Below are 13822 nucleotides of genomic sequence, written 5' to 3'. Positions count from 1 at the left end.
CGCCTTCCTTTCACTTGGTATTAAAGGAGAACTATGGGGTAAGTGTTTTTCCCCATAGTTCTCCTAAGGGTCACGGGAGGACATAAACTAGCATCCAACCGTCACCCAAAGCTCAGTATATCGCAAGCTACAGCTTGCGGTATACTGAGATCGCCGCAGCCGGGACGGACATTACTGTCGAGATCCACCTAGCTACGTGAGTAGCTGTACCTTTACCGTCTATGTGACAGTGCTGGCGCTTAGCAATTTGGATGCTCAGGCAGTGCACAGTCATTAGGGCAGAGTCCTTAGCCTTGTGTAAGTTCCAGCTGAAATTAACTAAAAACTTGCATAGGTCTTCGCATTTCCGGCAGTTAGGGAAGGCAAGTTAAAGGTGCTGCAGGACAATGCTTTAAAGTAAACCCGTTGCTTAATGAACCAAAATTAGGGAAAATTTAAAAAAACGTAAAATTTTCAGTAAAGCAAAAATATTTTTTTATTTTTGTCCATTGAGGACCACAGGAAGTCTTTCACCTTCATTTTCTATTCCTGTCTACAGGAGGAATGGACACTGGCAAACAAAACAACTGTAGGCCAGCCCCGAATAACACCCCCTAACCGAATAACCCCCCCTAGTATCATGCCTCAGTTTTTGCTATTGTCCTTGGAGAATAGAGACATCTACTGTGTGGAAGTCTAACTATCTTTGCCAGCACCTTTTCTCTATTATTCATTGAGGGACACAGCTATGAGAAATGGACACTAGGCAAACAAATTAAAAGCCTGTCGCTTTAAGGACCTAACCTCACACACCTACCAGTTTTGTTTAGTGCCCTCAGGAGAATGGATGTTTAATTATCTTCTGCTTTATTATTTTAGTTCTGTTTTTTTCATTGAAGATTCTACTACCAAGAGCTGCTAGTTGATTCATACCGGATATTTTTAAATCCTGGAATTCTCTCTAGCTAGCCAACAAAACTTCGTGCCGGATAAGTTGAATCCTGGAAGTTTCTCTAGTTGTCCTGAAGCAAGTCGTTTCTGGTCTTAGTACTACATCTACATCACTTCCTATTCATGATTGTGTACATAGTAACTCACACTATCTCAACAAGTTATGAATTTACAGGAACAATCAGTATAGAGGATTGCTGTCCATTTATAACAGGGGATGCAAAAAAAGAGATTGAGGAATCTTGAGTCCTTAATCTGTTTTTCTATTTTAAAAGGGAAATATCAGTCTGTTTAGACCCCTGATATATTTCCGAAGCCCCAGCAGTAAAGTTTAAAAAAGTAAAATATTTTATTTTAAAAAAATAAAAAGTTTAGTAAAAAAATATTTAAAAGGGTTAGAAAAAAAATAGTTGCGGTTTTGGCAGACTTTTTTTTTTTGGTTTAAAAATTTCATTTCGGTGCATCTCTGCTTTATACACTTACCATGGCAATAGAGGTAGATGAGATGCTGTCTTACGCAAGAACTTCTGCTTTGCTGGATAAAGATGGAAGCCATTCCGGTGATTCTTTTTGCTTTGGACTGACCCAGGAAGATGTGGTATGCTGACCAGTTAAGACACCTGGCAAGTCTGGCACCTGGTCTTCTATTCACATTTTCTCTAAGGTCTACCAGGTTAACACATTGGTGATACGGTCCTTCAGTTCTTTGCACTGCAGTCAGTTCCCAATTCTCTCTTGTTCTTTCCTTTTTGGCGTTTGTTTTCTGTGTTGCCCACCCCTCAGGCTGCTTTAGGATGTCCCGAAGGTGACAAAATTGAAAATAGAATTTTTGTACTCGCCGTAAAATTCTTCTCCCACCCATCTGTGTTTATCATAATGCTTTTGCTACTGCTTGCTGCAAGACTGAGGCATGCAGGTAGAGGGGTTTTCATGGGCTGGGCTACAGTTTTTTTGTTTCCCATTGTCCAATCCTCCTGTAGGTGGTAGTATAACCCAAACTTCCTGTGCCCCTCAACAGACTCCAAGAAAAGGATTTTATTGTAAGTTTAAAAAAAAGTACTTTTTTTAACTTGGAGGCAGCTTACTAAATGTTTAAATATTAAAGGCCAGCAGTAGGAATTGGCACATTAACTCTTACCGCAAGGGATAAAATAGAATATTTTACCATCAGTTTAGGAAGGGGCTTTTTACAGTGGTTATTGAGGAACTGAAATCTTTTGTGCTCAAAAAAAGCAGGCAGAGGGCAAAGAAGTTGTCACCATTATTGCCTGTGGTCAGCTGATCTACCTACAGCTGATCGTTCCCCAAAGCTGACTTATGCTCTGCTCCGCAGTATGTGTCTGTGTGTTGGCAGCCGTCTTGGTAGTGGCAATACTTTTGCTTCCTCATGTTAGAGCCTCCAGTAAGAACAGCAGTAAGTAAACATGGTGACATCATAAATCGCACTCTTGATCTTATTAAACTAGTTGACAGATGCAACAGTGCCATAATCCCTCATGGTGGATATACAACTATGAGATTGTAGGTACAGAAAAATGGAGGTACCCTCTCATTCTAAGAACTGAACTGCTTTTGGTCAAGTGTTCCTAGTTCTTTTTTAAGGGTTAACATTTCTACTTCCTTCTACTTCTTTTGTAATGTTAGGAGGGGTTGATTGTGAGGTTAAAGGATTAAAAGTCTGACTTTTGCAATCAAATGTTAATGAGAGAAATACAGTTTATAAGGACTTCTGTGTGTGTGTGTGTGTGTGTGTGTGTGTGTGTATAGGTTTAATCTTTTTTGGCACAGCTGGCATCAATTGCCCAGAGGGTTTGGTTTTTATTTCAGGACCAAAACTTCAGTAAAAAGCTGTGTTTTCATGCTCCGTGTGTGTGTATAAAGAGTTTCTTTACAATTTCCATTTATTAAAGGATTATTGCACCAGGTCGGGCGCCCGGTGTTTTCTTTTCTTCTATGTCTGTAATATGGCTGTGCTAGACATCAGGTGAACTGAAGTAGGGGTGTATTTCAACATATATTTTTAATTGTTTTTAGAGAATAATTTTAACATGAATTTGTAAAATAAAATATACGTTTATACTAGCCTATGCAATGGTGGTACACCTCTTTAAACCCCACATTTTCTTAGTGTGAACTTTTTTTTTAAGCCTTGTTAACACAGGGCAAATCTTTTTTCTTTAACAGTAATTGTAGCAGTGGTTTACTTTTATTATATTACATTTGTTTTTGTGTTTTTATGTAGTTATTTATAAAACGAGTTTGCTACACCTTCAACCAAGACAGATGACCATCTACCTTCCGGAAGTGCGGAAAATTTCAATGGATTATATTAATTTGCCAGTATTTAACACAAATGTTTTCAGTGAAGATGAAGATGACTTACCTGGTGAGTATTGGTTTCTAGAAATCAAAAGGACTCTTTAGATTTGTTTTATTTCTGCTTTAAGGATTCCAGAAAAATAACAGTACATATTGGGCACCAAAGTCACAATGAGCTCTATAAAACTGAAGCGCAGTCTTCTTCAGCGAATAGTAGCCAATCGTTCATAAACTTTCATGTGCCCTTACTTTTCAAGTTTTTTGTGGGACCACTTTTCCTTTTTTCAGGCATATAATATATTTCCTGCTTATAATTGTATATGGCATTGGAGTCTAGTAATTTGCATGCTTTATGTGAACTGGATATTAGAATGGCAGTAATTCATTTTTTGTAAGGCTGTCCTTTAACCTTTCTCCCCCCTTCCCTTCCTCGTATTGAAGCCCAAGTAGTAAAATACTTGCCTTCATCCCCACTCCTGAGTTCTTCTCTATGTAGCGCTGGCCCCACCCAGCTCCCACTGCACCACTTGGCCCATTCGTTGCTATAATTGGAACTGTACTCTTCTGGATGGTTTGGAGCTGGACTAGGTATAGAAATAAATACTCAGAAAAAACGCAGTAGGAGCGGCACATGGCCAGAAGTTTTTGCTGCAAAGAATGTGCAGCACCAGGAAGCATCTCCAGCGTGGGGTTGGAGGTATTATGCAACTAGGGCTCCACTGACACCGGGGAAACACTAAAGTGAACTTTTGCTGTGAAGTAGCACGTTAAAGGGATAATATATGGTGTTCAACTTTTGTTCTTTCTTCAGTCTTTAATATTGTATTAGCTAAAATTAAAACTCATTTTTTATTTGGAAAAAAAAACTATTGCTAAATAATTCAGCTATTCCTTCCATTTCCTAAATCTGTGTTTTTTATTTTCTGTAGCAACTGGAACTTCTGGGGCACCCGACAACAACCCCCCTTGCACTGTGAATATCCCCATTGCACCAATTCATAGCTCTGCTCAAGCTATGTCACCAACTCAAAGCATGGGCTTGGTTCAGTCTTTGTTAGCCAATCAAAATGTACAACTAGATGTTTTGGCCAATCAAATGGTAGCTCCCACACCTCCAGATCATCCAGTAGAAAATGCTGTTCAGTATTCTGCGCCAAACAGATATTCCAATCCAGGGCAGGTCATATTTGGTGGAGTTGAACTGGGACGCATGTTACAGCCCCCTCATCATCCTTTACCACACCCACCACAAGGTGCAGTTCAGATGCCACCTGTTGTAAACAATGAAAAAAAACATGAACATTCTCAAAAGCCAAAACCATTACGTTCAGTCCCTCAGTTTGCAGAAGGAGATGCTGTTGTTTTCACCACTGTTCAAGAAATGCAAATGAACAAACTCAACCCTCCACCTCCATATCCAGGAACTATCCCAGCACCTCCGACTTCAGCTGCACCTCCACCGCCAATCTCTCAACCTCCTTTGGACCTCTGCCTCAAGAAGGGAGACTTTTCCCTCTTCACAAGTGGGCACTACCAAACGCCACTGGGATATGAGCGTATAACCACATTTGATAGTAGCGGCAATGTAGAAGAAGTGTGCAGACCACGGACACGAATGCTCTGCACACAGAACACCTATACACTTCCAGGTCCAGGCAGCTCTGCAACCTTAAGGGTTTCTGCAACAGAAAAGAAGATTAAACAACCTTGCACCAGTGCCACATTAAATAGGTTGACTGTTCCGCGTTATTCCATACCACCTGGAGATCCACCACCATATCCTGAGATTGCAGCACAGCTTGCTCAAGGAAGAAGTGCTTCACAAAGAATAGACAGCAGTCTTATTCATGCAACTCTGCGAAGGAATAGTCGTGAAGCAACTCTTAAAATGGCCCAAATGACAGATAATCAAAGAGCAACATTGCAACATCCTCCCAAAGCAAAGAGCAATGTTGTACCTGGACAGTTTCAACCACGGGCACCCACAGCATTGTACACTTGCAGCCAATGCAGCATTAGCACTGGAGTAATTAGCAGTAGCATCAGCAATCATAGTGGCAATTTCAGCACTAATACCATAGGAGCAGGAAATATTCGTCCTGAATTATCAACAGCTTGTGGGCCACAGCAGAGTACCGTTATTGTTCACTCTGCTAGTACTGCCCCTTTAGCATCTCAGTCATCATATAATTTACTAAGCCCCCCTGAAAGCTGTCGGGACAGAACAGACTATATTAATTCTGCTTTTACAGAAGATGAATCGGTTTCCCAGCACTGCCTAGTAGAAAAGACAACCAGGCATTTAAACCTGACTGAGACGGGACTTACAATAAAGCGGCCCCCACCATACCAGTGGGACCCACTGGTAAGTGAAGATGTATGGGTTCCCCAGGAAAGGACAGCTCATAATACATTGCCAATGCCCCAGAGACCTCCCCCTCTAATCCTTGGACAAGGTCAGCATTTAGCTATGTCTCGTGTGCCATTTATTTCCCCCAAGTCACCCACCAGCCCTCTATCAACATTCCAGATAAATTATGGAGTTGGGATGCCATATAATAGTGCTTATAATGTCCCACCTCCTCCCCACCACGTACAGAAACCTTGCTCTCCAAAGGAAGCTATACCGCCAGCACAGTTTTTTCAGCAAGAGCCCACTATAGTAGTACAGCCAGCATATCCACCCAATTTGCCTTGCTGTCCCTTGCCACCAATGTATCCAGGAAGTAGTAATTGCAATGGCTTGCAGCTTCCTTCAGTGGCCCTACACCCATGGAACACATACAGCGCATGTCCACCAGCGCAGAGTTCACAGTCTACTCTACCACCGAAACCTCATTTGGTGCCAGAAAAGCCTGTCATGTCTCCATCTCAGCCAGAGATGCAAAATAACGTGGGCAGTGAAGTCATGGTGGAAACTGCAGATAACTTCCAGGAAGTTCTGTCATTAACAGAGAGCCCTGTAGCTCAGAGAACTGACAAATTTCCTAAAAAGAATCGAAAACGTTTAGATAGCAGGGCGGAAGAAGGAAATGTTCAAGCTATTACCGAGGGCAAGGTGAAAAAGGAAGCAAAAACACTGAGTGACTTTAACTCTCTCATAGCCAGTCCAAGGCTTGGAAGGGAAAAAAAGAAGGTTAAGAGTCAGAAAGATCAGCTGAAATCCAAAAAGCTAAATAAGACGAATGAGTTTCAGGATAGTTCAGAAAGTGAACCTGAACTCTTTATTAGTGGGGATGAGCTGATGAACCAGAGTCAGAGCAATAAGAAGGGATGGAAAACCAAGAGGAACCTTAGGACTGCTAGTGACCTGGATGAGTTTAAATGTCGGAAAGCTAATGACAAAGATGATGGCAGGTTGGGAAGCCAAGGATTTGTCTACGTCATGGCCAACAAGCAGCCTTTATGGAATGAAGCAACTCAAGTTTACCAGTTGGACTTTGGAGGTCGGGTGACTCAGGAATCTGCAAAAAATTTTCAAATAGAGCTGGAAGGTAGACAGGTATGGTGAAAGTTTGTTTGTATAGCATTTATTTAATAGTATCCGTTATTTATGTTTTAATTCTTTGTCGTTTTTATATTATACTTTGTATATCAATATTGCAGTATATGCTTTAGAAGGCCCTTGTGCTTTATTAAGAAACAGTGTTTAAGGAGTGGACTGAGGTAGATGCTGTGATTTCTTCCTAGATTTTAGTGTATTTTGCTCAAAAAAGGGCACATCTGACACATTTTATTTAAAGCTAAAATTTACTAAAAAGTTTTTGGGGCGTAAAGCCATAGTATAATAATGTACCCCTAATAATGTGCATCCAACATTCTGCTGGCTTCTGGTTAGTGTAATAATCCTCCCCTCAGCCATGCTGGATAATCTCAACAGCACTGATCTTCCAGTGCTGCAAGCAGGAGAGGTAGCAGCTTCTGCTTGTGAAGGATTGCAACGTTCACCCTCCCCTTCCTGTCTTTTCGCCCTTTCACAAAACTCCTTGTGTTATTTTCCCAGTAAAAGGAGTTTTGTGAATGGGTGAGCAGACAGGAAGGGCAGGGGGATCAGTGTTATCCTTCACAGTAGCAGCCGCAGCCTCTCCTAATTGAAGTACTAGAAGATCAGCACTATGTAGAGTATCGGGCATCACTGAGAGGAGGATTATTACACTAACCAGTAGTCAGCTGAACAGAATACACATTATTAGAGGTTCATTATTATAATAGTGCTGTATGGGCGATTTGTTTTACTAAACCTAACCTTTACTGCAGGTACATCAGCCTCTTTCTCTCCTTTTCAGCACATTTCCTTTTATGCATGCTTTTTAGCTCTTTTCAGAAAATACTGTTTATAAAATATTACTGGAAATGTAAATGCTTCTTAGATTAGCTGACAACTGACCAACAAGGATGAACAATAGGCATATCTGTCTAAAGGTGAGTCTTTCTTCATATGAGACTAGAAAACACCTTGCTCCCTTCCAGCAATTATTTGCCTTTTGTACAAAAGCTCAGAGATGCTTAGTGTTTCAGTATTATTTTCTGTTCACGTGACTGCAAGTCTGTCAGGGAACTGAGAGCAAGGTTTTCCAATGAGAGTTGATTTCTGTATCAAACAGGCTAAACAAGTCCTGCAAGGTTGAGGCTTTGGGGTTCCTAGAAATTCTTCTTAATGATTGCCACAAAGCATTGCTGAAGAAGCTAGGAAGGGCTGCTCAATGGTGTTTCAGTAAAACACAATCATCTGGAGCACAAATAGAACCAACATAGTCTAGGTCTACAGCCATGTGCTAGATACAATCTTAGAGAATCCGTGAGTTGGTTCATATACAGTGACTCGGAGTGCAAAGGAAATCCTTTCATAGGGCTTATTTTTGATGTGCAGTTATTTCAATCAGTCAATCGGTTTCTGGGAATCAGCCACAAGGCTCGCCTAATGCTGACAGTAGCATAACTGCAGTACTTTTCACACTTCACTTTTTACTCTTCGTTATAGAACAGTGAAAGATTGGGTCCCACTAACAGAGATGCTACAGGCAGCCTGTGTGGCCAGAGGTGTCCCTTTTTTTCTCTCTAGGTATAATAACTGTTGTTGCTCAAATTTGAAGCATAATTTATGATTATTGGGCTGTTTAGCCACCCGTGAACATAGACATAAATCCAGCCATGTTCTCTCCCATCTCCATGGGCGTGTTCAAATCTGGGTAGATTATGCAAGAATCTTAGAAAGAAAAAGGTGTATGTGTGTGTATATTTATTTATATAAAAACTCAAATGCTGTGTGGTCTTCCATGGCAGACTAAAGCAGCCAGTCTTTGTGATATATGGGGTTAGTTTCCCTTTAATTACATGACTTCATCAACTGAAAAGTCTGGAAAACCCTTTAACCATTTAGCTGAAGCCATATAATTTTAGAAAGCCAAAAGATTATGTATTTGCCCTTTATCTAAAGATCCTTTCTTCTCATTATGTACTTTATATTAAAGTATAACTAAAAGGAAAACTTGTTTCTCCGATTTGAATAGAATGGTGAGAGATTAGAACCCCTATTAGATTTTTATTGCTGCCTGTCACCGTTGGGGAAAGTCACCCTCTTTAATGCACCTGACTGACAACGTAACGGAATGAAAGTGAGGGTAAATCCAGAAAACAGGAACAAAGGAAATCTTGTAATAGGAACACTTGTTCCTGTGGCAACTGTCTTGGAGTGGCTATCCCTCACATTTGAAAGGTATTCTTTCACTTACTGTTGAGTTTACAAGACGGTACATGAAGGTACATCTCCCTAATGCAATACAGATGGCAAAAAAGACAGCCGTTTTAGCCCTCCCCAACTTTATTAAATAAAAGGTTTGTCTTGTTATACTGTTATACTGCTGCTTACAGGAGGATTTGGACACTGGCAAACACAAAACAACAGTGACCAGCCTGGCATAACCCTTCTCACTCTCAGCATACCTGAATTTTTAGTTGTTTTTTTTTACTATTGATCTAGGAGGATGGATGTCTGTTCCTTACTGAAAAAAGTTTTAACTGTTTTTTTACTAGTCATTTTTCTTTTTTACAAGATTATTTTTATTCTTTAGATTCCACATACATGCTGCTTGAACTGGTATGCAGCTATCTGGATTGGCGTATTCTCAGAAATAGCTTTGGAGGGCATACCCAGATCCGCTGGAGTGGGTGATTGTGAGGCCTGTTTGGAATGTGACCTTCAGGCACTGGGCTCTACTTGTAGGGCTTTTCAGCCACAGAGCGCTTTCCAGGTCCAGAGTTGTGGCACATGCTTTGGTGTGACCCAGTCTCTGAAGACTTATTATTGAGTAAGCCATGTGGGTCGAGCACTGGGAGTTTTGTTTATCAGAACTATTGCGTGCCATTAATTACACTCCTTTTTCCACCATTGGTCTCTACGTCAAAGGTAAAAACATTGAGGAATTGAATGCTACATCACTAGGTGGACTGTCACATGCATGATCCACGCTCTTTTTACTCCTAGGCTTCGAGAGACCAGGTCCTACACTGCAACCTCTCGTGACCATGAAGTTAGTCTGTCAAAACTCATGGCAAAGGATTCAGCTTTACTCCGCACTAATCCTCTTATCTGTGGAGTGCTTGGATTTCATGTTGACAGCCCTACACTATTGTGTAGATGGGTTAGTGGATGTCTCCCAGTTTATTTCCTGTATGAGTCTCCTGTCAGTGAAAATGGATGGAATGCTCTTGCTGAAATGGTATGCAGAGCAGGCATGTAAAAAGCATTTGCCCTTGAGGGTGAACATCTCTTTGGAGCTCCCTTGGACACACTCATGAAGGATGTCACTGGGTGTAAGAGTACTCACTTAACCCAGCAAAAGAAGCCTAGGTCTCAACCTCAAGAAATCACCCCTCTTCAGTGGCAAAGAGGAGTTCCTTTTGTTACTCCCAGGCTTCAGCCTCTAAGGCCGAACCAAACCAGGAATCCCAGTTTCACCACAAACCCTGAACCCATTAATTCCCCATACCTGCAGACAAGTCTCTTCGTCATGAAGGGACATCCCCACTTTCCAAAGTGTGAGAACATCTGTTAGCCTTCGCGGACCTTTGCACAGACCACATGCCATTTCCCATGGTACAAGAGATGGTTTCTATGGGACTACAAACGATAACTCCACTCTCAACCCCCTCCTCACTTCCTGCCTTTAAACCTTCCATTGTCAATGATCAGATTAGCAGAACCCCATGGAGCCCTTGTAAGTCTAATGGAGCCTCTTGTGAGGCATGTGCTGAACTGATGACTTTGTCCTCTAAAGAGCCCTTTTTTGTCTTTCACGAGGATGAGGTGTTATTAAAGGAGAACTATGAGATTAGTGATTTCCACTCACCTCATAGTTCTAGCCGACCTGTGACAATGAGACTGTCACAGGTCGGCTCAGTAGATGGGGAGGTGAGCGAACACATACCAGGTTCGCTCACCTCTCGATCCTGTCACGGCTCTCTGCCGTGACAGGGGGAGGGGCTGGATTCCCCTCTCCCCGCTCCGATCTGCCAGCGGTGACTGGCGGAACGGACAGGGGAGGGGGTGGGTACAGCTGGCTCTGCCTCTAGATAGGCAGAGCCAGCTGTCACTCACGCAGCTGGGCGGATCCCGTCATCTACGTCGGGATCCGCTCCGGCTGCGGCGTCTCAGTATACCGCGAGCTGTAGCTCGCGGTATACTGAGCTTTGGGTAACGGGAGGACGCTAGTTTGTGTCCTCCCGTTACCCTAAGGAGAACTATGGGGAAAAACACTGACCCCATAGTTCTCCTTTAACCCCGTAGTTCTCCTTTTAGGCATTTTACCTTTACCAGGACATTGTGCTATTATACCTCTCTCTGGTCCCGGCAGTACCTTAAAGCTACTGGCTCTGCTAGAAAATCCGACTTTCTCTCTTTGTCATCCCTGAAGATCCCCCTAAATGCGAACCAACTTCCTGTTCCACCATTTCTCAGTTGCCCAGACAAATCATCATTCAAGCTTACAGTATGATCCTAAGGGACAAGTTCTAACCTTTCCTGGTAAAGCATACTCAATCTGTGAGTGCTTCTGTGGGCCACTGTTTCCCAGATTTGATAGGCTGCCTACTTGTATTCTGTTAATACTTTCCCTAAGTTTTACCAGGGCATAAGGCCCTTCAGGCAACAATTTGAGCTGCACGCAGTCCCCAGTTGTTTGGGCCTATTAGCGTTTTGTTTGTTGTGTTGCCTACCACTCAGTTGGACTGCTTTTGAACTACTTTTTCAGTGTCTCAGAATCCTGTGTCCCTTAATGAATGCAAAGGAAAACAGGATTTTTGTGCTCACGCTAAAATCCTTTTTCTTGGTTCATTGAGGAGCACAGGTCCCACCCCTCTGTCTTTATGGTATTTTTTTTGGCACTGCTTGGCTACACAACTGAAGCATGCTGGTAGTTGGAGGGGTTATGCCAGGCTGGTTTCCTGTAGGTGGCGTGTAACCCAATTTGTCTCTGAATCCTAGTCCCTCAATAAAGTTCAAGAAAAGGGGAGTGCAAAAATTCTGTGTTTGGCTTAAGATATACTTTAAAGGCATATTAACCCTTATTGTGGAAGTTACAAACTTGAAAATTTTTTTTTTTTTTCTGGCAGGTAATGCAGTTTGGAAGGATCGACGGCAATGCCTACATTTTGGACTTTCAATATCCCTTTTCAGCCGTCCAAGCCTTTGCAGTTGCTCTGGCTAATGTGACTCAGCGTCTCAAATGAGTCTAGTACGGGCTACCACAAGGACTTGCCATCTGTTCTTTGAACAGGGGATTAACCAATGTTTTAGTAGTATAGACAGAACAAGCGGTGAAGCATTTCAACTGGAAACAAGACATGACTGCCTGTGTGAAGGCACTCTGTGTTTATTTTTTTTGTTTGTTTGTTTGTTTTTTTACATGCAATATAGCTAAGGATGGTTGAACGGGAGCCATTTCATGCTACGGTGGGAATGTGGCTTTTGACTTGTATTGATGGTTATGTTCTGTTGTGTTTGGTGCAATAGATGTTAGAATATTATGTGGAAAAAACTGCCTTATTTATAATAATATTATTTTTGAAAGCCGTAAAACTATGTTGTTCATTGATCTTTTTTGGTTTGGAAAAATCACAAATTAAATGCAACTAAACAATATTTTTAATACTTGAATGCATTAAACAATTAATGGGTACTGAAGGTTGTATAAATATCCTTAAAGGTGAGTTTTAGGGTGTTTCTATAACCTGTGAGTTCTGTTAACATTTATTTGTATAAAAGCTAGTATTTCGGTATGTGAATATGTGCTAAATTTTAAAAACTTTTTGACAAGATTAATTTCTAACTAGATTAAAAAATAACATTAACAATCATAGGTTTGTGCAGATGTCTTTACCACATGTCTTTCATTCCAGAATCAGATCTGCGCACATTATAGATAAATCTCAACTTCCAGCTGAGGTTCCAACACAGCCCACCATCACACAAGTCAAATTGTCTACCTCTTTGTAAGTCCTGCTGACCGGCAAAGAAACGCAGCCTTGGAATTGTTGGATATGAGGAACACAACAGAGCTTCTAACTTCAAGTGGATGTTGAGATTAATGCATATTGTGTGTCTTGGTTCGCGGGTTCCAACAGAAATGGTTTTGGAATGAAAATGAGCATGTGCATGTGCTATGGGGGGCAAAACATTGCAAATATTGTTTACTTAGATGAAGTGATAGGTTTACTTGAAATGTCAGAAGAAATTGTTTTCAGACAACCCCCCACCGTTCAGTAGTTCTCCTGTTACTATGGGCACCTTAAAATATTACAGGGATGTAGAACTCTGCACAGTGTCTGCAGCAAGAGGAACTGCTATGTTTACTGGTGTGTGTGTGTGTGGCCAACAGCATATAGGCAGGGCTCACAGCAGGTATATGAGGGCTGAGTAGGGTGGCATTCATAATGCCAACATAGGACAAGTGAAAATAAATGCTCCTGAACACCATTTGTAATCATAAAATGTAATGAGCTTTGTCCCATAATAACTTTTTTGTTTGGTATATATCTGTGGCATCTTTGAATATACTATTCCATATGACGAGTAGGATAGTATGCCAGTATTTCCAGGGGCACATTAAAAATTATAAGAATAGAAAATCAAAACAAAATTTATAATAATTGAACCTGTCCATTAACACACCCATCTGCCTATACCAACGCACACACTACATCGATCCTTTGGTTTCTCCCTGCTTTTCCATTTGGATGACACTCCAACCGTGGATTCTAAATGTGTGTGGACATGTCTAAGAGGTTTATATTGGCTTATGTTTCAGAAGGACATTTTTAACCAATTTATTAAAAAATTGCATAGATTGGCATCCTGCCACATTCAGTAAAAGAACAGTTCTCAGTATATAATAGTAGATTAAATAAGATACATGATTTTGCGGAAGATACAAAGACGCTTATATCTAGAAGATGTACAAGTGCAGTGGAAGGAAATGCTGAGGTGAGTTTTTCAGCCAAACTCGCCTTCTAGTACTGTTCATTTCTTCATATTAGAAAAATACAAATAAATGAAGCACACCCACATAATGCAATG

The 13822-nt window shown here is 41.3% G+C and overlaps 1 protein-coding gene across 2 annotated transcripts in view; it reads left to right on the top strand.

The window, feature by feature from the left end:
• The window catches only part of TULP4 (tubby like protein 4), a 61732-nt gene extending 49407 nt beyond the window's left edge, over window positions 1-12325 (top strand). Inside the window, exons 12-15 of one of the 2 annotated variants that reach the window (XM_018567193.1) lie at window positions 3173-3316; window positions 4179-5285; window positions 5364-6751; window positions 11860-12325. In XM_018567193.1, coding sequence (XP_018422695.1) covers window positions 3173-3316; window positions 4179-5285; window positions 5364-6751; window positions 11860-11976 — 2756 coding nt within the window. In that variant the 3' untranslated portion in view covers window positions 11977-12325. Of the gene's footprint in view, window positions 1-3172; window positions 3317-4178; window positions 6752-11859 lie in introns of both variants that reach the window. The other variant, XM_018567192.1, reaches the window with a different exon arrangement.
• The last annotated feature ends 1497 nt before the right edge of the window (window positions 12326-13822 follow it).

This window comes from Nanorana parkeri, unplaced genomic scaffold (genome assembly GCF_000935625.1).
Source record: "Nanorana parkeri isolate BGI_ZX_2015 unplaced genomic scaffold, ASM93562v1 scaffold1018, whole genome shotgun sequence".
Taxonomy (NCBI): domain Eukaryota; kingdom Metazoa; phylum Chordata; class Amphibia; order Anura; family Dicroglossidae; genus Nanorana; species Nanorana parkeri.
This window is presented reverse-complemented; position numbering and strand designations above follow the sequence as displayed.